The sequence below is a fragment of the Solanum lycopersicum genome, chromosome 11 (assembly GCF_036512215.1).
Source record: "Solanum lycopersicum chromosome 11, SLM_r2.1".
In the NCBI taxonomy this organism is placed as follows: Eukaryota; Viridiplantae; Streptophyta; class Magnoliopsida; order Solanales; family Solanaceae; genus Solanum; species Solanum lycopersicum.
The window spans coordinates 9290651-9315937 of NC_090810.1; the positions used below are offsets into that span (position 1 = coordinate 9290651).

At 31.6% G+C, this 25287-nt stretch overlaps 2 protein-coding genes and 1 long non-coding RNA gene across 3 annotated transcripts; 1 reads left to right on the forward strand and 2 right to left on the reverse strand.

Annotated features, from left to right (window-relative positions):
• Positions 1 to 965: 965 nt before the first annotated feature.
• On the reverse strand, positions 966 to 2984 carry LOC104644505 (uncharacterized). Its single transcript, XR_011212383.1, has 4 exons — positions 2854 to 2984; positions 2419 to 2548; positions 2221 to 2321; positions 966 to 1687 (listed from the first exon to the last, which is right to left on the reverse strand). It is a non-coding gene; the product is annotated as an uncharacterized lncRNA (long non-coding RNA).
• Positions 2985 to 8602: 5618 nt separating this feature from the next.
• LOC138339196 (uncharacterized) lies at positions 8603 to 10101 on the forward strand. The gene is made up of 3 exons (XM_069290779.1): positions 8603 to 8800; positions 9021 to 9217; positions 9273 to 10101. Exons 1-3 carry the CDS (start codon positions 8603 to 8605, stop codon positions 10099 to 10101), a joined length of 1224 nt encoding a protein of 407 aa, XP_069146880.1.
• A 10752-nt stretch (positions 10102 to 20853) lies between these two features.
• LOC101266784 (uncharacterized) lies at positions 20854 to 23023 on the reverse strand. Its single transcript, XM_004250548.5, has 4 exons — positions 22738 to 23023; positions 22303 to 22432; positions 22105 to 22205; positions 20854 to 21571 (listed from the first exon to the last, which is right to left on the reverse strand). The coding sequence occupies exons 2-4, from the start codon at positions 22398 to 22400 to the stop codon at positions 21072 to 21074; spliced, it is 699 nt and encodes a 232-aa protein (XP_004250596.2). The 5' UTR covers positions 22401 to 22432; positions 22738 to 23023; the 3' UTR covers positions 20854 to 21071.
• Positions 23024 to 25287: the final 2264 nt, after the last annotated feature.

Genomic DNA, 25287 nt, shown 5'->3' on the forward strand with positions numbered 1-25287 from the left:
ACCTGAAGTTTCGGTTCAAACCCCACTTAAGACTTGACCTTTACCTAGATAATATCAACTTAATTGAGTTCAGGTCATGTTACATACGTAGAATGATTCAAATCTTTGTTGACTTCTGTATTCAGATTAGCAAATCAGAAACAATAATAGATGAAAAGAAAAAACAAATAACCACAACATTTCAAACGGTCACAAGCCTTTAGAAAGGACACAACCTTTCATAAAGGTCACAATCCTTTGACATAGTTACAATCCTTCAGTAGAGTCACAACCCTCCATTTTTTGTTCACACCATTAAAACCCGATAAAAAGTCCGAGTTGTTACATCTTTTATCATTGATCTTGTTGTCATTAATCTGCATCCTTGTTATCATTATTTCCTCCTCATCCCCTGTGAATCCATCTCATTTACCATATATTGTGGAGGCTTTTCACTTTGATAAAGCTATACAAATTAGCTTATCTCACTATATCGATGCCCAACATTGGCTATGTAGTCAATTTATGCACAAACTAAGTGTGTCTCACATGAGTAATATTCCTCTCAAATTCATCAGAAGCGTACTTGTTTAGGCCTGTTCATGTCAACACAATAGGATCATGACCAGATTTTATGTTACTTTTCATAACCACAAGCCAGGATATCGATGACTAGATACATTATTAAGTTTGGTTACGTTATTCGTTGGTGTCATAGAAATTGCATCAAGAGCTGATTAAAAGAACTCTTCATGTTAGAACAAAGGAACAACTCAAAGACTTACTCGTTGAACGCCTAGGGAAGGCACAACATGTGTGTTTAGCCTCCGCGTTGAGCAAGGTAACCGAGAAGTGGTGATCAAAGGTTAAGAAATAAAAAATGATACACACCATTAATTCTAATATGTATTTGGAGGGAGGAAACAGAGGAGAGTTTAGCACAGATTACTGTCAACAAAAAAAAAGTGGACTATTATCATAAAATACAAACCAAATTCTTTGTTAAAACAATATTAAATGAATTACAATTCTTTACACTATCAGAGTATACAAGTTATACAATATATTAGGCGAAAACTTCAGAATTTACAAGATTTAGAAGACCATAGAATTGAAAACCTATATTGTTCACTCTCCAAAACTATATATATTGTGAGATAAAACAAACGCCCTGTGAGATTTTTGAAGAGTCTGAGAACCCCCGTCTTTTATACTCTCCTTCGTGAACGTGTTGAACCCTTAACGAACATACCCTTTTGTGCAAATTTTGTTCTTCTACTCACTCGAATATGATCATCGATAGGACCATTTTTGAACTTCTTCTTCTTGTGGTGATGGATTGAATCATTAACAATTTGGACTTGCATATGATGACTCTTTGGCCTCAAAGACTTTCTCATATGATCTTTTCTATGTTCCCTCAATGATTTTCCTCTTTTTGTGTCATCAAATTTAATAGAGCCTTGTGATTCACTAGAGTTACTAGAAATATCAACAAGTGCTTCTTCAATATCTTTTTGATGTCTTCTTCTTCTTCTATTATGCCTAGGTGTAAGAAGAAGTTTCTGAATGTTGAAACAAATGCAAGTGCAACAACAATCTAAGGCTGAAAACCAAGTGGAGAAACATGCCCATGTAGTTCTACAAAGTATGTGACAAATACACTGACAAATTCCCAACTTGTAAAGCAAGTAGAGGAACAAGAAAACTGCAAATAAACAAAGGATAAATCAAGTTAGTTACTACTTCTATTTCGATTTGTTTGACTTGATTCGGAGTAGGAGAATCAAACTAACAACTGTTTGGTGTAAATACGGACATAGAATCTTCAACTTTTTAAAATAAAATGTAAATATTCTTTTGCTATGCAAATAGTAACTAAGACAAATAAAATGAATCAAAAAGTAACTAAGACAAATTGAAATTGAAGTTTAAATATTCCTTGATATCATTTTTACTTTAACATTAAAAACCTTCTACATAAGAAGTCATATTCAATCAGTCTATTTTCCAACAACAAACGCAATGAAAATTTCACGAATAGAGTCCGAAGAGGATAGAGTATACGCAGGAGGCTTTGCTATTACCTTGACAAAGATCCTCGATTCAATTGCAACAATTTTAGGTTTTAAAAAAAATAAAGAAAACATAACAATTTATAAGAGAACCGGTGCAAACCTAACCTAAAAAGAAAATAAACAACAACAGAATAATATAATAGCGCGAAATTAAGAAACTAACCAAAGTATAAGAGGATTGACACCATGGCTGATTTCAAGAGTTGAGGGATGCAAAAATTTTCTATATAACAAAGAAAATCCCATGTTGGGGCACATGCTGTACTGAAATCATGTTAATCAATTAATTAACTATGTTAAAATATGATTTTTTTTTTAAAAGAATGAATATGATTAATTATTGCCCAAAATATTTACATACCTACAAGTTTTTCCAGACAAAAAATCAAGTGGATGACCAAACAATTTGCCAACGATATCACCAAAACCTGATAATAATGTACCCATCACATTCCCCATTCTCCACTAATTATAACAAACTCATCATTTTCCTGCAATTAAATAAATTATCATTCACTAATTATTAATGAATTCAACAAAGGATATATAATCTTACTATACTAATCCATTAAAACTGAAAAGGGAAAAAAGAAAACTTACAGGAAGTTGATTTTTCTTAAGAAAGCTTAAATAGTTTTCTCGTTTTGGCAATATAACCAACACAATTGATTCAAAATTTTGGTTTTTCAAAGAATACCCATGTGAGGAGAAAAATCCTAGTTTTGAGGGATTTAGAAATCATCTTTTTGGAGGGACCTCTTTGGAAAAAGAATTCCAAGAGTGAAAGAAATTATACCTTAAAGATGAAGTACCACGAAATTGAGTAGAATCTTGGAGGATTTGATCTTATTTTTCAACCTATAAAACTTCTTCAATGGAGGATGAATGGAGAGGAAAGTAGAGAGAGGTGAGAGCTTTTGGGTTTGATTTGGGTTTTGGTGTTGGTGGAAAATTGTGGTGAAAACTTATTTAAAATCAATACATAACCCTCCTCTAAAATACCCAAAAGACCCTCACTTAAGTTGACCCTTTAATGAAGTCAAACTCAAATTCAAATTTTAGATTTTTCGTCGAGGAACAAGTCTGCGTCATGAAGCTGCTCCCACTAATTATTAATGAATTCAACAAAGGATATATAATCTTACTATACTAATCCATTAAAACTGAAAAGGGAAAAAGGAAAACTTACAGGAAGTTGATTTTTCTTAAGAATCGAATAAATTAATTAGGCATTTTGCCAACACTGAATAACTGCTATATTTCACGTTTGTGTCATGTGTTTTATAAATGACAGTAAATACGAAAAATTATTACTTAGTAAAGTCGTTAAATTTTATTTTATATTAAAAAGAGATTTTTTATTTTTAAAAAAAACGCTTTACACCTTTACATTTTGAATTTGAGTAATTATTATACCTCTTACACATTTTGAGATGTTAAATCAATTGTTAGAAAATGAATTGATTTATTGTATATATTTTTAAAATGTAGAAATTAATGGCCTTCAATTAATGAGTTAAAAGTGTGTAATATAAATAAAATTTTTAAAACATTAAGAAATAATTTCATAAAAATATTAAATTTCATACTTTTTACCCTTTAATTTCTTTTCTTTCACCCTTAAAGAGAAATTTTTGCCCTAAAAATTAACATACCTACAAGCCTTTTCAGACAAAAAATCAAGTGGACGGAGACGGAGATAGGTGGTGATTTATCAGTTCGGATAAATCATTAATTTTTTCATAGATCTTATATTTATATTGAAAAATAAACAAATATATATACATATATATTAACACGTGAACTTCCAAATAAAATTAATTTAAAACTTCCAAACTCCTAACCTTAACTCCACCTTAGAATGAATTAATGACCATATATATTCTCCACTCAATAAATAATGACAAGAATATTTAATTAATTAGCCATTCTTCTGCCAAAAGGAAAAAAAACAGTAAATATAACTACTTTCTTTCACGTTTCATGTGATAGCAACAGTGGGAGATTACTTTTAATTCTTATCTTATAAACGAGAAATTATACATAAAAGTCAGTAATTTTTTTTCCTTGTAAAATTACTCAATTAAATTTGCTTTTAGATAAAACCCACTGTAATTTACACCCTCAACGTTTTGAATTTGAGAAACTATACCTCTTTCACATTTTAAATTAAATGTAATAATAGACCAATTGATGTTAAATCAATTATTAGAAATATATTGATTTATTATATACTACTTATGTTCGCGTGAACTAACAATTATTTTAAAAATAATTTCTTTTATAAATTAGCACTTACTAAAAAAGAAGAAATATGAACAATACTTAATAAAACTATAAAATGTTTATAATAATTGTTTCAATTTTGTAAGATATTGTGTTAGGTTATTAGCATTTTAATATTAATATTTAACATATTAAATTGCTTTATTTTGGAGTTATAAGAATGACCATTGATAGGCATTCATCTTTGACTTGGTAGTCATGTAGTGCCATTACTTTATGCTTTATTAGTTGAATTCATTGTGAGATAAAAACATTCCAATAAACATTGGAATGGATAACTTCTACATCATCCATTAGCATTGGTTGTCCATCACTTTATTTCATTCTTAATTTCTCCATTACTCTTTGTAACCTATGTAACTCCTATTGTAACATATGTAACCTATAAACTCCTAAGGCCATTATCTTCATTATTTACTACCTCCATTATCTTCCTATTCATTGCTAAGAAGACTTCTTGTAGTATAAATAGTGGTGGTCTTCATTTGGTTTGGTACACACAAAACACAAGAGAAAACAAAGAGTGAAAGAGTTAGTCTAAAAGGGAGTTTTTATTAGTTGAAGGGATGTGTTCTTTTTTGTGGAGCTTTGGACTCAACTCTTGTCCAGAGTTGTTGAGTTATACTTTGTGAAGGCTGTTGTATTCTGGAGGGGACAAGTCAAAGAGGACTATTGCTGGACCGGTGAAAACATTTGCTGCAGTGGACTTGAATCTCCCTAAAGAGAGCGAGATATCCGCGCCTCAACCTGAAGAGATTAATTTCTTTATTTTATTTTCAATTGTAATTTTGCAATTTTATTATCTTGTAAATTTTTTCACTAACATATTGTTTCGTATTATTTTGTTATATATGGAAAGCAAATACGTATATAATCTGTCCTCCTTGTTTTTTAAAGTATGGATGCTTATTTTTATAGAAGGAACTACTGAACTTAGAGCTTTTTAAATATAGTTCTTCAATATGATTTATTTAACAAAAAAAACATACTTGTTAGGTATATAATTTTTTATAAAATTCTTTATTTTTAAAGAAAATTATGCAAGTTAAAATATGAAAATTACAAAAAGCATGTCAATAGTAATACAAAGGAAAGAACGACTAACTATCTCAATCACATAAAATATAAATATAAAAAATTATAATAATAAAATTGAAAAGCAACCAATATTAATATTTCAAAAAACAACTCGATACAAAATTATAGTCATTTTTATTTGTTTTAATTATCAAAGAATAATTGTACAAATAATAAATAGTGAATATTTTAACTCTTGAGGAGTTACAAAATTCACTAAATGTATAACTATTTAGAGAAAATTACAATTTAAATAATGACAAAAAAAGCACAGAATTGGAGAAAAAGAATAAGTAAGACTTTTAGTATATAAGAGTTTCTGTTATTGTTTGTTTTTATATCATATTGAAATTATTTATAATTTCTTTTTGTATTCACACAAATTAAAAAAGTTTATCTATATTTAGAGCCCGTTTAGATTGACTTAAAAGAACAACTTTTAAAGTGCTGAAACTTATTTTTAAATAAGTAGTTATATGTCTGGATAAAAGTGTTGCATTTGAAAAAAAGTTGTTGATGTGTTTGACAAATAAGTGCTGACAAACACTTTTTTGATTAGAATGTCTGAAATACCCTTAAAGTCGTTGACATGATAAAAATTTATTTAATTTAAGGTTTTTATACTTGAAAAAATTAAATAAAATTAATTTATATTTTACATCAATAAGTAATAGTATTTCCGGTCATTCACATATTTCTTATCGTCACAAATTATTTATAAAAGGAATTTAAATTTATTATTTAAGTTAATTTTATATGCACAACTTATAATAATAATAATTATAATTTAAAAAAATAAAATAAATAAATAATAATAATAACAATAAAAATATAAAAAAATAAAAAAATAATAAAACAATAATAATAATAATAGTAATAATAGTAATAATAAAATAATAATAATAATAATAATAGTAAATAATAATAATAAAAATAAAAATAATAAAAAAAATAATAATAAAAATAATAATAATAATAAAATAATAATTATAATAATAATACATAATAATAATAATAAAAAGTAATAAAAGAATTAAGGGCAAAAACGTAATACACTTGGTTAATATAAAATGACTTTTAAGTTAAAAAAAACACCCAATTACCTAACTTTTAACTTTTGGTTTAAAATAAGTCATTTTTGACTTAAAATAAGTTATTTTGATAATTGTCCAACACTCTAATGAGTCAAAAACTGACTTTTAAGGTAGTTTGACCAACTTAAAAGTTCATCCAAACAGACTCTTACTCAATATATTTCACTAAAATAATTATTCAGTTCATTTTAGTGTGTATTTTGTATGTTTTGTTGTGGTCATTTTATTTAATTACGAAACAGTTAGAAGAAAAAAATTTCATTATTTTAGTACAAAACTTTTAAAATCTCAAGTTTTAATAAATAATACATACTCCTTCTATTTCAAAATAAGTTAAATTGTTGAAGCCTTTTTGTCATAGTTCAAAATAAGTGAATTGGTCCAAAATTAAGAGAGATGTTGAAAAATTCTTTTATTTTTGCCCTCATTTTCAATGTTAAATAATTATAAAATAAATGAGTTTTTAAATATATAATATGTACAAATAAATAAATGACTTAATTTTGAGTAAATTTGTTATATGATATAAATGAAAGAAAAAAGAAAAGAAGTCTTAAAAAGAGAGATAACGAATTAAGTAAAAAGGAATTGAGGAGACATGTTTATTTAGCAAAATAAATAGATAAAAAGAATTGTATGTCGTGAAATGGATCAACCCGCTAATAAAAAGAACAAAGCAATACAGTAGTATTTCCTTATTAATTTTAAAAAAAATTAGAGTATGTCTATGTTACCAAAAGTGTACAACCACAAATAAAGAAAAAACATATGTTACCATAAAAATGTTTTACGTGCAAATCTTGAATAGTTGATGTGTAAATGATAGACTAAAATCTAAATTCATTATAGTTTGCGAAAACTAAATGTAGAGGTAATGAATAGAATCATAGAAAGGAATTGAGGAGATATGTCATTTTAGTAGAAAAGTGAATAAACAAAGGTTTTTGTAATTTATGAATATCATTAGCGGTAATAAACATTATAATTTTTTTAGTTATGAAACAAATTAATTAATGAAGTGAGTAAACTCATTTTTTCAATTTTATAATCAGCTTAAACAAACATCAATTTTCTCTATAACTTAGAAAATATGTTCATTATAATTGGATATTGGCAGAACAAACTTGGTTCTGAAAAATTTCATTAAATTAGAAGAATTAAATGTTTTATGAATTTTGAGTCCCACAATCATATATATAGACTAATTTTATACAAGTGTTAACAAATACGAAATGAAAACTTAATGGAGGGAATCTCATCTCCTTTTTAGTCAATTCAAAATCCACAAAAGAAAGAAATGTGTTATATCATCTAAATTAGAATGAAAAGAAGCTATCATCAAAACAAAAGATGATGGAATATTTTTGATCGAAAAATTATGGCATATTAACATGTTATATACATAATATATATCGATATAGAATATGTATTGTATATCCAAAAGACAAAAGTTATATCAAAATTTTTCTTTAAGCAACAACATAATCAGTGGAAGATCATATTGCCCTTAATACAAAAAGTGTGATTTGTAATATAATCTTGTTCTTGAAGGGTACATAATTTCATGGATAAATAATTAATTGAAAAATTATATAAACAACAATAAATGCATATATATATATATATATATATATATATATATATATATATAAACTTTTGTATGTATAAAACATGTCTTTTTAGAGACATTCTTTGTGATACCACATGACCAAAGATTGCAATCTTTCCCACGCCTAGCATGATGACTTACACCTCATTCGTTTTAAAGAATCACTACAACAAAATAGGATTTGGTGGCAATTATTTAGCGACAATTCATCATTTGCCGCTAATTAATTATTTAAGCTGAAATATTAGCGACAAATAAACAATAGACGCTAAAAGATATTTTTAATGACAATAAAGTCGATCGTCCAGCAAAATTACTAATTTAACGCTACTTTTGTCCATTAATTTTCCCTCCAATATTTTCCATTACATTAAGAAAAAAATTTAAAATAAAAAAAACCCTATTTCCTCTATTGCTGCCCATAACCTATAGTATTCTACTCACCAAGATCTTTGTGGTGAAGCCCGCCACTGTTGTGAATGAGACGAGTGTTGACTGGGATGCCACTCAGGATGAGCACATGGGACTGCCACGCAAGACGACTAGAAAGGTCATTCCTCCCAAAAGGCTTGGGGATTACGTTTGGAAAAGAGGAAGTTCACGTGATAGGAGGTAAAATTGGCAGAGCAAATGGCATAAAGCAGCGTGAGTGGAGCAGTGCAGGGGATCGATTTTCTGTTGTTATCACTGGACTCTCTTTCTCTCAATTTCTTTTACGTTTCTCACCTCTTTCTTCTTCTATCATTAGTTTTATTACTTCTGCAATTTAATATTGTATTTCTGATTCTAGGAACTTCAATATATATATATATACTACTTGTAAGTTGAGTAAAGAGTATTAATATAAGGGTGTTAGTGTTCACTGTGTCAATTTGTTACATTGGTGCTTTCATCCAGAGGTCTTCAATGGATGACCAAAGACTCAAGTCACTTGTTGAAGAATCAGTTCAGGGTATGAAGGACTCCATTCTCGCAGACATTCGCTCTTTGTTACTGGAAGTGGTGGGAAGCAAAACCCAACGCCCGGAGAGGGACTCACATGATGACCGTTTTCCGACAGCCCCTAACTTCCGTCACAAACCACCTTCGGTGGAGTTTGGACGCTTCCGTGGAGAGAATTCAAGGTTGAGGTTATTCCCCGTTTTGCAGTTATGGTGGGCAGTGGCAAAGGCTCCCGTGTGAAGGTGTGGTGAGACAAGTCACCGTATTGATTCAAGGGTGTACTATAGTCGAGGACCTTTATGTCTTTCCTTTCCAAGGTGCGGATGTAGTCCTTGGAGTGGCATGGTTGGCTACATTAGGGTGTGTTATAACTGATTATGCAACAAGAGAATTTGAATTTACTTTACGTGGGTCTAAGTGGTTATGGAAGAGAGATCCACCTACTGATGCTCATCAAATTCAGTTGCATAGTTTAAGGCGTATGACAACGACTGATGCTATTGCTTCGTTCTTTTTTCTGGCAATGATTACTCCTGAAGGGAGTTGTGCAGGTGAAATGACCACAAATTTGAGTGGTCTATTGGAGTCATATCATGATGTGTTTCGGAAACCCACAGGATTACCACCTTCTCGTGCTCAGGATCATTCGATACACCTCGTCCCAGGGGCACAACCAGTGAATGTTAAACCATATAGGTACCCGCACTTCCAAAAGCAGGTCATGGAGCAGATGGTGAAAGATATGCTTAAAGATGGAGTTATACAGCCCAGCACCAGTCCATTTTCATCACCGGTGTTGTTAGTCTGTAAGAAGGATGGTACATGGCGCTTCTGTGTTGATTATCGAGCACTCAATGCCATCACAATCCGAGATCGCTTCCCTATTCCAACCATTGATGAGTTGTTTGACGAATTACATGGTGCTAAATTCTTTTCAAAGTTGGACTTGTTATCAGGTTACCATCAGATAAAAGTCAAGCTTGAGGATGTGGCTAAGACAGCCTTTCGTACTCATGATGGTCATTATGAATTTTGAGTAATGCCATTTGGATTAACTAATGCCCCTTCAACAATTCAAGCTACTATGACTGAAATTTTTCGTCCACATATGCGTCGCTTTGTTCTGGTATTTTTCGATGATATATTGGTCTATAGTGCATCTTGGAGTGACCATTTGGAGTATTTAGCAGCGGTATTGCAGTTGTTAAGGCAACATCAACTTGTGGCTAAACGCTCAAAATGCTTGTTTGGTCAATCCTCTATCTATTACCTAGGCCACATCATCTTTGCTTAAGGCCTCTCAGTAGATCCAGGAAAAATCAGTACTATTGAGCAGTGGTCGCCACCAAGATCAGTGAAAGAAGTTCGTAGTTTCCTTGGGCTAGCTGGGTATTATCGCAGGTTTATTCACCATTATGCATCTATTGCGGGTCCATTAACTGACCTGTTGCGCAAAGATTCCTTCAAATGGACAGCAATTGAACAACATGCTTTCAACACTTTAAAATCTCAATTAATCTCTACCCCTGTTTTGGCCTTGCCTAATTTTAGTCAGGAGTTTCAGGTGGAAACTGATGCATCTGGGCGAGGTATTGGAGCTATTTTGTCATAGCAAAGCCACCCTATTGCTTTCTTTAGCCAAAAGTTAAGCTCTAGGATGCAACAAGCTTCAACATATCACCGAGAGATGTTTGCCATTACTCAAGCTGTGAGTAAATGGCGACAGTATCTATTGGGGCGTCAGTTCACTATCCTTACTGATCAACAATCACTGTGTAACTTAACTACCCAACAGACCCCTGAGCAACAAAAATGGCTCACAAAACTTGTCGGCTATGACTTTTGGATCTTATATAGGCCTGGAAAACAGAACACAGCAGCAGATGCCTTGTCCCATACTTCAGAGGATGTTCTCATGACTATTTCAGTTAATTCTTTATCTATAGAGGTTGATTTAAAGCAGCTTAATCAGACCAACCCCGAGTTAGTACCAATACAACAAGCCTTGGATCTTGGGAATAAAAAATTTGATGACTATCAGTGCAAAGAAGGGATATTATTTTATAAAAGGAGGATAGTGATTCCATCGGACTCTCCGTTGCGTCATAAATTACTACTTGAGTTGCATGCTACTGCTATAGGAGGACTTGCCGGGGTTACACGCACATTCTATGTTTTTTATCTAATTTCTTTTGGAAAAAGATGCGCAAGGATGTACAAACATTTGTGGCTGCGTGTCATATATGTCAACAAATGAAAATTCTCACCTACATCCTGCTGGGCTATTACAACCATTGTTGATTCCAAACTAGGTCTTTGAGGATATCGCAATGGACTTCATTACTTGTCTTCAAATCTTCAATGGAAAGACCACGATAATGACAGCCGTAGACCGTCTCACTAAGTACGTTCATTTTATTCCATTGCCATCTATTTTCTCTACTCGTACAGTAGCTGAGGCCTTTGTGGTGGATATTATTAGGCTTCATGACCCTCCACGTTCTATTGTCACAGATCGTGATCCACAGTTCTTGCATTCTTTTTTGCAAGAGATTAATCGCTTACAGTGATCCACTTTAGCCATGAGTACAGCCTATCATCCTCAAACAGATGGGCAATCTGAGGCTCTTAACAAATGTGTGGAGCAATATTTGCGTTGCTACGTCGCTGAGGTGCCTTCCAAATGGGTTGCTATGTTGCCATGGGCAGAATTTTGGTATAATACTTCATATCAAACTTCAGCTGGTATGACCCCTTTCCAGGCATTATATGGTCGTGAACCTGCTACTGTTGCTCGGTACATTTTGGGAAGTAGTGCAAGCGAACTGGTTGATTCCTATCTTTTGCAGTGGGATGAAGTCTTGCACATCCTCAAAAATACTTTGTTGAAGGTTCAGAATCGCATGAAACGGTTGGCTGATAAGCCTACGACTGATACCTTCCTTGAAGTGGGTGATTGTGTGTATGTCAAACTTAAGCCCTTCAGGCAGAATACTCTACGCCTGCAGCGAGATCATAAGCTTGGGAGGTGTTATTTCGGGCCCTATCAGGTGTTAAAACGCATTGGTCCTATTGCTTATCGCCTGGAACTGCCTGAATATACAAAAATCCATTTTGTTTTTCATATTTCTATGTTGAAGCGTTGTGTTGGCACTCCGGATCAGCAAGTGACTCCTCTACATCTGAGTGTTCCTAATACAGAGGATCTCGCTAAGTCCAACCTCTAGGACAAGGTTGATTTCCAGGAAGGGAGTAATGTTGTGAATGAGACGAGTGTTGACTGGGATGCCACTCAGGATGAGCACATGGGACTGCCACGTAAGACGGCTAGAAAGGTCATTCCTCCCAAAAGGCTTGGGGATTATGTTTAGAAAAAAAGAAGTTCACGGGAAAGGAGGTAAAATTGGTAGAGCAAATGGTATAAAATAGCGTGAGTGGAGCAGTGTAGGTGATAACAACAGAAAATCTATTCCCTGTTTTCAGTATGTCTGACTTCACATTGCCACCTATGTTGCACGGACTCTTCAAAAATGTCAATGGGTGCGTGTTGGATTCGCCAAAAGTAGTATATTTTTGAAGAATTCTAGACGGGCGCGGCATCAAAAGTGAAGAGTCTGCGCAACTTAGCTTGCCGCAACACTCCTTCAAGCAACTCCTAATTAAAGTTTTCATCTCTTTATCTATTCTTATTTTTTTGGTTTTTGTGTTGCGAGCTTGCTCCTATGTTATTCTTTCAAACTGCAGTCTGCAATTTTATTTTCTTCCCTTCTTCTTTTCTATGTTTTTGCATTGTAAGAAATTTGAAATATGTACCAAAAAAACATGATTTAGAGGACAAGTAAAAGTTGGCCTTGTAATTAAAAAATTCAAAAATACTTCTGTCACACTTATTACACATACAATACGGCAGTGATTTCTCTGCTTTTAACTAGAATTGGTGATCAACATAGGTTGTGGTGCACTGATAAGATTGCTTTACCATTAATCAGAGGTTTCAGGTTCAAGCTCATCAAAAAAATTTTGTTGGAGCGCCACTCCTGAATGGATCCTACAGAGCGCGATCGGAATTTAGTTGAAACTCCTATAAGCTTCGGACATTGAATCTTAACTAAAACTTTCAAGTTTGAACTTTAGAAATGAATGACGAATCTCGTGAGTGTGAATAAATGTAAATCCAACTATTTGGGATTTAAATTGACTAAAGAGTCTTAGATTATAATTTATAGGTATATGAATTTGGTCCATAATGGATTTAAAAGGAGCCGATAAAACAGAAAACTATTTTTAAAAAAAATAAAAAAAAATACACGTGGTGTCTCCCCATTGGTTAAATATTTTTATTTTATTCTTGCTTATTGAACAAAAAAAACTAATTTATTGCTTTATAAGAGGGGGGAAATGTTGCAAACATATTGTAATTTGTTGTGGGAAATATTCATATAAATGACAATCTTGTATCTTGTCATCTTTTATCTCACTACGTATTGTATAGATGTAGTTCACAAAATGTACGAAGAGTGTAAGGTAATAAGTAGGTGATCAGAGTGGTATCTCCAAAAGCTATGATTTGAAGCAACAACAAGCACAATCCTTATTTGTTTCATCTAAGAAATACTAATACAATAAGTATACATTAGGAAACACCACTCCTTATGAAATGTATGCAACCTGTTAGTGACACTTTATACAAGTCGTTCTATATTTCTTCGTTTGATATTTTATTCATTCAGGTCATATAGTTTGAAGTTCAAAAATGTTACGATGTGATGAACAATTATGGAAATTCTTTGAAGACATTATTAGACAAAATTGATTATATAATCATATCAGTTATTTTAAGTTGTAATACTATATTTTGGATTTACAATTTCTTCTTTGTTAACATAGATTGAGATATATTACGTTTTATGAATTAATATTATATGTTTTAGAATTTGAAAACACATAGTTGCCTTTAAGAGATTCTCTTATAATGACAATTTTGTTGGATTTACTAGTTATCTACTTAGCACTAGACGTGCAAACTAGATAATTTGGTCAATTGATTTAGTTATTATTAATGGTGGCTAAGCAATTAGTTGTTAAAATATGTAACTATTTATGGTCAAATTTTAGACGAATTTACTAGCCATAAAAAACGATGAAAATTAAGGTGTTTTTTCAAGCGATAATCTAGCCTTTGTAATTGTTAGAAAATTATTGTAGCTAGAGGTATCAATTTTTAGCGGCAATATATTAAATTGACCAACTATAAAAATGGACGCTACATGTTCATGATTAACCATTTCGTATTGGATTCAACAGCCATCTCAATTGCCACTAAAACTAATGCATTTATTGGCCATGTAGCTAGATCTAGCGGCTATAAAAATAGACATTATATGAGCATAACTAGCTAATTTGGATTGGATTTAGCGGCTACCTAATTGTCACAAACAATTGCCACTAAAACAAATGAGTTTTAGCGGCAATAGACCCTAGATTTACCGGCGATCATCCGAAATGCCGCAACAACCTTTGCCAACCCCTGATACAGCGGCCAAAGTCTATTGGCTGGTAAAGGGTATAACAATCGTTGTTATTTTTAGTGGATGTTAAATCCTCTTTGTGTCGTAGTGAATGAATCTATATTTTTAGCATTTATCAAAAGTTCTCATTCTTTGTGATGGAACACAAACATGTGAATATATCAAATTATGATAGCTTTAGTACCTCATTCCATATTTATGTGCATTATTCAATCACTTGTTTTCTTTTATATATGCACTACTACCACATTCACTTTAATAATGGAGCAAATTTAGTAAAGTTCATGACTTCTCATAAAAAACACATTAGTTTTTCTTTAGTCATTATTATATCATTAATATGGAAGACTCAAATTCAATGTCTTATCCATCTAAAAATGTTTTAGGCCATAAATCGATGGACATAAATCCATTGTCTTATTCTTTTGGTGCGATAAAACTTAAGTCTATCGCGTTACCCACATTGAGGCTCAACCTCAAGCCTTCAAATAATTGTAATTTTATCACTTTTGGTAATCATTAATATGATTGTATATTATAATTACACACAAAATTGAGATTGTTGATTTATTATAATCAACAATAGTAGTTAATAGATATAGCTTAATAATCACATACCTTATATAAAGATTGAAAACATACCTTTCACTACATCGTGTTTAGTTAATTATTAAAATTACTTATGGAGTTCTCTTCCCAATTGGTTAAAATTAAACGTTTAAAAAGTCGACAAGTCTCTTTAAATACTTACTTGTAATACTCCGAAAGTTCATATGACCTAATCTAGAGTCTTACATGTATAGCCAAGACTTGTAACACTATTTGAAGACCTAAAATAATGTTTATAAACCATTTAGGAGGTTTTATAGTTAAAATGTCAAGGAACGTCCATGACGTCTGGAGATTAGTGAAATATGTGCTAGTGTGCCTCGACCTATTTCATGGAATTTTAGGAGTCGGAATTTGATGAAATTTAGGGCTATGCCCGAATGATCTATTCCGCTTTAGATGATTTTATATGAGAAGATCTTATTAGACCATCTTTTAGTATATTGGTTATATTGCTTATGTGAGAATCATATGTAAGCTTCCTATGCGAGGAGTTTATGTAACCTCTGTATGTAGTATGTGAGAGGTCTATGTAAACCTCACTATATAGTTATATGTATGAAAAAATATAATTTTTCTGCATTTTAACCTATAATATGTTATGACGAATGCTAAGAGACTAGTCTTAGTCCTATTCAAGGACGACGACACCGGTTACGTCTAGGGGGCGCTTCACGATCATGATATTACTCCAGATGGTAACATTAAATCTATCACATAAATAATTATAACGTAGAGGTAAATCATACCTTGAAGATATATGAATCTTATTGCATAACTTATTCAAGATCTCTTTTGCACTTTTGCCATCTTCTATAACAATTCTTTAAAAATAGAACAATCATGCTGATAACATATTATGAAACTATATAAACAAGAAGAAGAATAAAATAGAGAGAAGAGAAAAGATTTCTTATTCATCTTGAAGTATATTCAGATTTCATTGATCTTCTTTACAATTAAGGAAAACCCTTTATTTATAGGAGAAACCTAACTTTATCCCAAGTAGGATTCTTAACCATATCCTAAAAGGACTCCACATAATTAGACATTCACTATAATACAAGTATGTTTATAACAGTTATGATTTTATCAAAAGAAATGGTTTATGACAGTTATAACTTATAATTGTCTAATAGATTCAAAAAAATAATTTTTTAAATTTTTTAGTGTTACGATCCAAAGTATCCACTAGGCGTAACTGGCGTCCTTATCCTTGAAGAGGACTTAGACAAGCCCTTAGCATACGTCATAGTACATCATAAGTCAAAAATGCGAAATAATTAAAAATTTTACGTAGTGAAGTATACATAGATTTCTCGCATATCATATGTGGAGTTTATATAGACTCCTCACATAGAAAGCTTAAATAGTTTTCTCGTTTTGGCAATATAACCAACACAATTGATTTAAAATTTTGGTTTTTCAAAGAATACCCATGTGGGGAGAAAAATCCTAGTTTTGAGGGATTTAGAAATCATCTTTTTGGAGGGACCTCTTTGGAAAAAGAATTCCAAGAGTGAAAGAAATTATACCTTAAAGATGAAGTACCACGAAATTGATTAGAATCTTGGAGGATTTGATCTTCTTCTTCAACCTACAAAACTTCTTCAATGGAGGATGAATGGAGAGGAAAGTAGAGAGAGGTGAGAGCTTTTGGGTTTGATTTGAGTTTTGGTGTTGGTGGAAAATTGTGGTGAAAACTGATTTAAAATCAATATATAACCCTCCTCTAAAATACCCAAAATACCCTCACTTAAGTTGACCCTTTAATGAAGTCAAACTCAAATTCAAATTTTAGATTTTTCGTCGAGGAACAAGTCTGCGTCATGAAGCTGCTCCAGCAAAATTTCCAAAAAGAATTTTCAAACCAGAGGAGTCCGCGACGTGTACACGTCGCAGACCAAACTTTTGGCCTTGGGTGTGCCAAGTTCGCGACGCGGACTGGCTCCCTCCAAGAGAAAAAGCTTTCTGCCTCTTGGCAGCTTGCTTGATCCAAAGTGGGGTCCCTTCGTGGACCCCTTGGGCGATCCTTGGGGGGTCGGACCTGGGCGTTTTGACCCTACATACATTATTTTATCTATTTAAAAGTCTTTTTACAAGTTTTAGACTTCATACAACACTCCCAAACCTTGACAAGATCTAAGGACGTTCACTTATTCAATTTCGCTAGTTTCCAGACGTCATGATAATTTCTTGGCATTTTGGTTCTAATACTTCTTAAACAAGTTATTTACACTTATTTAGGTCTAGAATCATCATTATTCATATTGGTTAGATCTTTGGCTTCTCTGATTACAGTAACTTTTATTTCCTGTGATCTAGACAAAGTCCTTAGTACTTTGTCTACCTGTTCCTCAGTGGTGTATACTTTGCCCAAGGATATTAACTCGTTTATACCAGTGGTAAATCTGGTGATCATATCTTGAAGTGATTCTCCGAATTTCATCTTAAAGGCTTCATATTCAGAACAAAGTTTGGAAATTTTAAATTTACGAACTTGAGTTGTACTTTCGTGAGCGTCTTTTAAAGAGTCCCATATTTGTTTTGTAGAGGTACAACTAGAGATACAGTTAAACTCATCAGGTCCTAATCCACATACCAGAATGCACTTAGCTTTTGCTTTATTTCCTAACATTTTTTAATCGGCTTGTACGTACTTTTCTGTAGGTTTAGGTACATTATTCCATTCACTATCAGTAATAGTAGGAATTAATGGTCCATTAGTAATTCTAACCATAGATGGTTATCTTCAGCTTGAATGAAATCTTCCATTCTTGTCTTCCACTAAGAGTAGTATTATCCATTAAATAATGGTGGTCTGTTGATGTGTTTCCCTTGACCATGCCCAAGAGGAGGTGCAAAATTCACTATGATCTTATCTTGAGTTGTTAGAATCTTCAAAGATAACCTGCTTTGATACCAATTGTTGGAATTCTGACCCCCAAATTCGCCTTAGGAACAGGTTTATTTTATATGTTCCTTTGAAAAATTACAATAGTTACGTTTTGTGAAGTAAATAAAATAATGACACAATACTTTATCGCGGAAAACCCCAACTCACATGGGTAAAAACTACGACCTACACCTCTGTAGGATTTAACTCCATTTTATTAGATTTCAAGTCTCAACAAAAGATTACAAAGCTATGTAACCTAAGGAATTATAAACTCTATTTCCTAGAGGAATTATAAACTCTAATTCCTAGCTAAGAAATTATAAACTCTAATTTCTAGCTACCCAAAGACACAAAACCCCCGATTTTATATCTTCCAATGTTCTTCAATTCTACAACTTGTCGAACAACTCCTACTCACAAAACTCAAATTGTAAACAAGACTCTTGGATACAATCTTAAAATTTTTTCTCACAAATTGCTAGACTCCCAATAAATCTCAAAACTTTTTCAAAATTCTTGATCGTGTTTTGATCTTCTCTCTATGTAAGTGCGCAATTTTTTTGATGCAAATAGCTCCATATTTATAGATCAGAACTTCAACAAATCCTTGTATAATTCAACTTGTATTTGCCCTCTACAAATCCTTGTTGACTTCTACTTGGACTTCTTTTCTACAGAATTTCCTTAAATAAATAAGAAAACACAATTTCCTTAAATAGGAATTAGTTTTCCTTCTTTCACTTGGCTTTGAACTCCTTTATAAAAGGAAACTTTTTGTACTTGTTGCTTGTCGAAAAACTAATAATTCCGCAGCTTTATAATTTCTAAATTCACGTGGTTGACGTTCTCCTTATCCAAGTCGGATTCGTTCTGTAAGGAACACGTCTCTACAACCTGTTTCTTTCATCTATTTCTGTATTTGTCAATTATCAAAATCTTTGTCATTCTAACATACATAATAAATTGAAATAGAGAGTATATATGAGTTCGTTTGAAAAATATAACAATTCAACTGAGACAATCAAAAGGGTAAATAATGCAAAATATCTTGATTTCATTCTCTGTTATAGTTTGGGCTCATTTATATTTTTGCCATTTCAATCAGTCTATTCTTAACAACAATTACACAAATGGGATCCGGAGAGGATAGAGTATATGCATGCCTTGCTATCACTTCGAGAAAGACCCTCAACTCAATTTTTTAGGTTTTAACAAAAAAAGAAAACGTAATAATTATATATATATATATATATATATATATATATATATATATATATATATATATATATATATATATAAGAGATTGTAAGGAATTAAGAAACTGGATTGACACCTGGCTGATTTTCTATGTAACAAAGAAAATCCCATGTTTGGGCACAAGCTGTACTAAAATCATGTTGATCAATTAATTATATCAAAGAACAAACGCTAAGCAACTCGAGTGACGAAGATAATTTTGAAAATGAACATGAAGAAATTGTAGGAGATATGCTTTGAAGTTGACCTTGTACAGTGGCTGAGCGGGGAAATATGATCGTTTGAAGTTTGACCTTATCTTGTATATAAGTTTATATTAAAACTAAATCGATAGATAAGCCAGCAACATGACTTTGTGCTTCTTCATGACCTTAATTCACATCCTAACACAATTCCCACCAATGGTAGAGCTATAGCCACCCAAGGGTGTGGACACCCTTCAACGAAAATTTTCGTTGTATATATATGTCAAATTCTGTACTGAAAAAAGTTTTCTTTGGCTCAGAGATAATGAGTGTCCATGCGAACCTGAAGTTTCGGTTCAAACCCCACTTAAGACTTGACCTTTACCTAGATACTATCAACTTAATTGAGTTCAGGTCATGTTACATACGTAGAATGATTCAAATCTTTGTTGACTTCTGTATTCAGATTAGCAAATCAGATACAATAATAGATGAAAAGAAAAAACAAATAACCACAACATTTCAAACGGTCACAAGCCTTTAGAAAGGACACAACCTTTCATAAAGGTCACAATCCTTTGACATAGTTACAATCCTTCAGTAGAGTCACAACCCTCCATTTTTTGTTCACACCATTAAAACCCGATAAAAAGTCCGAGTTTTTACATCTTTTATCATTGATCTTGTTGTCATTAATCTGCATCCTTGTTATCATTATTTCCTCCTCATCCCCTGTGAATCCATCTCATTTACCATATATTGTGGAGGCTTTTCACTTTGATAAAGCTATACAAATTAGCTTATCTCACTATATCGATGCCCAACATTGGCTATGTAGTCAATTTATGCACAAACTAAGTGTATCTCACATGAGTAATATTCCTCTCAAATTCATCAGAAGCGTACTTGTTTAGGCCTGTTCATGTCAACACAATAGGATCATGACCAGATTTTATGTTACTTTTCATAACCACAAGCCAGGATATCGATGACTAGATACATTATTAAGTTTGGTTACGTTATTCGTTGGTGTCATAGAAATTGCATCAAGAGCTGATTAAAAGAACTCTTCATGTTAGAACAAAGGAACAACTCAAAGACTTACTCGTTGAACGCCTAGGGAAGGCACAACATGTGTGTTTAGCCTCCGCGTTGAGCAAGGTAACCGAGAAGTGGTGATCAAAGGTTAAGAAATAAAAAATGATACACACCATTAATTCTAATATGTATTTGGAGGGAGGAAACAGAGGAGAGTTTAGCACAGATTACTGTCAACAAAAAAAAAGTGAACTATTATCATAAAATACAAACCAAATTCTTTGTTAAAACAATATTAAATGAATTACAATTCTTTACACTATCAGAGTATACAAGTTATACAATATATTAGGCGAAAACTTCAGAATTTACAAGATTTAGAAGACCATAGAATTGAAAACCTATATTGTTCACTCTCCAAAACTATATATATTGTGAGATAAAACAAACACCCTGTGAGATTTTTGAAGAGTCTGAGAACCCCCGTCTTTTATACTCTCCTTCGTGAACGTGTTGAACCCTTAACGAAAATACCCTTTTGTGCAAATTTTGTTCTTCTACTCACTCGAATATGATCATCGATAGGACCATTTTTGAACTTCTTCTTCTTGTGGTGATGGATTGAATCATTAACAATTTGGACTTGCATATGATGACTCTTTGGCCTCAAAGACTTTCTCATATGATCTTTTCTATGTTCCCTCAATGATTTTCTTCTTTTTGTATCATCAAATTTAATAGAGCCTTGTGATTCACTAGAGTTACTAGAAATATCAACAAGTGCTTCTTCAATATCTTTTTGATGTCTTCTTCTTCTTCTATTATGCCTAGGTGTAAGAAGAAGTTTCTGAATGTTGAAACAAATGCAAGGGCAACAACAATCTAAGGCTGAAAAGCAAGTGGAGAAACATGCCCATGTAGTTCTACAAAGTATGTGACAAATACACTGACAAATTCCCAACTTGTAAAGCAAGTAGAGGAACAAGAAAACTGCAAATAAACAAAGGATAAATCAAGTTAGTTACTACTTCTATTTCGATTTGTTTGACTTGATTCGGAGTAGGAGAATCAAACTAACAACTGTTTGGTGTAAATACGGACATAGAATCTTCAACTTTTTAAAATAAAATGTAAATATTCTTTTGCTATGCAAATAGTAACTAAGACAAATAAAATGAATCAAAAAGTAACTAAGACAAATTGAAATTGAAGTTTAAATATTCCTTGATATCATTTTTACTTTAACATTAAAAACCTTCTACATAAGAAGTCATATTCAATCAGTCTATTTTCCAACAACAAACGCAATGAAAATTTCACGAATAGAGTCCGAAGAGGATAGAGTATACGCAGGAGGCTTTGCTATTACCTTGACAAAGATCCTCGATTCAATTGCAACAATTTTAGGTTTTAAAAAAAATAAAGAAAACATAACAATTAATAAGAGAACCGGTGCAAACCTAACCTAAAAACAAAATAAACAACAACAGAATAATATAATAGCGCGAAATTAAGAAACTAACCAAAGTATAAGAGGATTGACACCATGGCTGATTTCAAGAGTTGAGGGATGCAAAAATTTTCTATATAACAAAGAAAATCCCATGTTGGGGCACATACTGTACTGAAATCATGTTAATCAATTAATTAACTATGTTAAAATATGATTTTTTTTAAAAAAGAATGAATATGATTAATTATTGTCAAAAATATTTACATACCTACAAGTTTTTCCAGACAAAAAATCAAGTGGATGACCAAACAATTTGCCAACGATATCACCAAAACCTGATAATAATGTACCCATCACATTCCCCATTCTCCACTAATTATAACAAACTCACCATTTTCCTGCAATTAAATAAATTATCATTCACTAATTATTAATGAATTCAACAAAGGATATATAATCTTACTATACTAATCCATTAAAACTGAAAAGGGAAAAAGGAAAACTTACAGGAAGTTGATTTTTCTTAAGAAAGCTTAAATAGTTTTCTCGTTTTGGCAATATAACCAACACAATTGATTCAAAATTTTGGTTTTTCAAAGAATACCCATGTGAGGAGAAAAATCCTAGTTTTGAGGGATTTAGAAATCATCTTTTTGGAGGGACCTCTTTGGAAAAAGAATTCCAAGAGTGAAAGAAATTATACCTTAAAGATGAAGTACCACGAAATTGAGTAGAATCTTGGAGGATTTGATCTTCTTCTTCAACCTACAAAACTTCTTCAATGGAGGATGAATGGAGAGGAAAGTAGAGAGAGGTGAGAGCTTTTGGGTTTGATTTGGATTTTGGTGTTGGTGGAAAATTGTGGTGAAAACTGATTTAAAATCAATATATAACCCTCCTCTAAAATACCCAAAAGACCCTCACTTAAGTTGACCCTTTAATGAAGTCAAACTCAAATTCAAATTTTAGATTTTTCGTCGAGGAACAAGTCTGCGTCATGAAGCTGCTCCCGCAAAATTTCCAAAAAGAATTTTCAAACCAGAGGAGTCCGCGATGTGTACACGTTGCAGACCAAACTTTTGGCCTTGGGTGTGCCAAGTTCGCGACGCGGACTGGCTCCCTCCAAGAGAAAAAGCTTTCTGCCTCTTGGCAGCTTGCTTGATCCAGAGTGGGGTCCCTTCGTGGACCCCTTGGGCGATCCTTGGGGGGTCGGACCTGGGCGTTTTGACCCTACATACATTATTTTATCTATTTAAAAGTCTTTTTACAAGTTTTAGACTTCATACAACACTCCCAAACCTTCACAAGATCTAAGGACGTTCACTTATTCAATTTCGCTAGTTTCCAGACGTCATGATCATTTCTTGGCGTTTTGGTTCTAATACTTCTTAAACAAGTTATTTACACTTATTTAGGTCTAGAATCATCATTATTCATTTTGTGAGGCTCTAATCTAGGTCTTAGAATTTTCGGAGTGTGTCAGATAGGCTTTAATACTTTCTTTAAATAAAAAATAAATATCATCAAAAAAAATTCTAGAATTCTAGGTATGTGTGAGTAAGTTTTATAGTAATCCTAAAAATTTTGAGAACAGAAAATTTGTTTTAGTGAGATTTTTATTGACATATCTTAAAAATATATGGCTTATTTCTAGCCATTGATTTAACATCGAGAGTATATATTATATAGTTTAAAATGTAAAAAGTGTATTATTTTTCAAACATTAAATTTAAAGGGCTAAAAGTAATTTTTTAATGACAAATTTAATTGTTTGATTTTATAAGAGAAAAATTTTAAGTTGAGTAACTTTTTTAGTATAGAACAAAGTACGATTTTTCTATATAATTTTTTATAGTTGAGTAACTTTGTGAGATATTTCCTCTATATATAAGTTATTTGGTAATTTTATGATAAGAAATCAAGTGAATTTGTTACACTATAAGAAAAGTGAATTTTAACTTTTATTGTTTTATGTTAGAATATGAATTCGTTCATTATATTTATATTTATAATGATTAATTTTACCATGAATTGTTATGATTTATTTTTCTATTCAACTTTATGAAATATTTAGAATTCAGTCATTACAAAAAATAATATTCGATAGGAATAAATGAATTACCCCTCTCAAAAGATACATATTGTTCCCCTACTTTTTCCATTGAATCTACATTTTTACCTTTCCGTAATTGCTATTTTCCTTTGAAATGGTGTGCAATAAAGATCCACTATGTTGGAAGTCATTGAGAAATGAATCAAGAAGGATCGATGAGGTATTTATAGAGTTATCGACGTCTTTAGTATCGAAATTTAAGTTTTTTTTTTTGACAAATTAATATTGAAATTCAGACATATTGTGGCAAAAGTATAATTAATTAGATACTATGTCTCTGAAAAGTATGTGAAAAAGGTATTTAACATTATAAATTTCAGTACTTATTATCCAAAAAAAAATAAGAAAGATTGAATCTATAATATATTTAGTTATATAAATCTTTGTTTCTTGAGTGATTTTAAAGAGAAATCTGAGGAGGTTATAAATACATAATGAAGTATTTTTTGTTTGCTCAAGTCTGTAGGAGAACAAAATCAATTTCGATCTTAGCATTAATAGATATGAATAAATTAGTTCTATTGGTATGGTGATGTGAAAATTGAATTTTCAATAAAAAAAATTGGAAAATTCCTATAATTGACCTTGACATGAATTGGTTAGTTATTGTTATTGTTGAACACAAGCGATGAAATATACCAGAAAATGTGTGCGTTTTTAGCATTTATGTCAGGTTCATTGAAATGTTGTTTTCTTTAAGAATAACGTTTCTCGTTGTTAGGATGTTGTACTAGCCATTCTCATGTATTTCTTTCAGCTAATGTTTAATATATTGTGGTATATAAATCAATTATTTTAAAACTTATATTGTACAACTAAAAAGTTTTATAAATGATATTAAATTAAATATATAAGATATATATTATCTTTTGAAAATATGATAATTAATAAATACATGTTCTTAACTAATATTTAAAAAAAAATAATTTGATTTTATATTTTTCAAATTAGTATATTTCATATCATAAAAATAAAAGTGCAAGATTTATATGAACATCATGAAATGCATGGTTTGACAAAAACATTAATATTATAAATAAAATATCATAAATTATTAAAATATTTGACAAAATGATAATCTATCAAGTCTAACTAAAAAATAAATAACTTGTAATGGGAAGTCTCAAAGTCAATACTACT

Excerpts from the sequence above, each read along its gene's own strand:
- LOC138339196 (XM_069290779.1), top strand. The coding sequence starts at position 8,603 with ATGAGACGAGTGTTGACTGGGATGCCACTCAGGATGAGCACATGGGAC. Across the intron at positions 8,801-9,020 it reads GTGCAGGGGATCGATTTTCT|AGGTCTTCAATGGATGACCA; the intron begins GTTGTTATCACT and ends GCTTTCATCCAG. Across the intron at positions 9,218-9,272 it reads CACAAACCACCTTCGGTGGA|TTATGGTGGGCAGTGGCAAA; the intron begins GTTTGGACGCTT and ends CCCGTTTTGCAG.
- LOC101266784 (XM_004250548.5), bottom strand. The coding sequence starts at position 22,400 with ATGGGGAATGTGATGGGTACATTATTATCAGGTTTTGGTGATATCGTT. Across the intron at positions 22,206-22,302 it reads TTGTCTGGAAAAACTTGTAG|TACAGTATGTGCCCCAACAT; the intron begins GTATGTAAATAT and ends ACATGATTTCAG. Across the intron at positions 21,572-22,104 it reads GTCAATCCTCTTATACTTTG|TTTTCTTGTTCCTCTACTTG; the intron begins GTTAGTTTCTTA and ends GTTTATTTGCAG.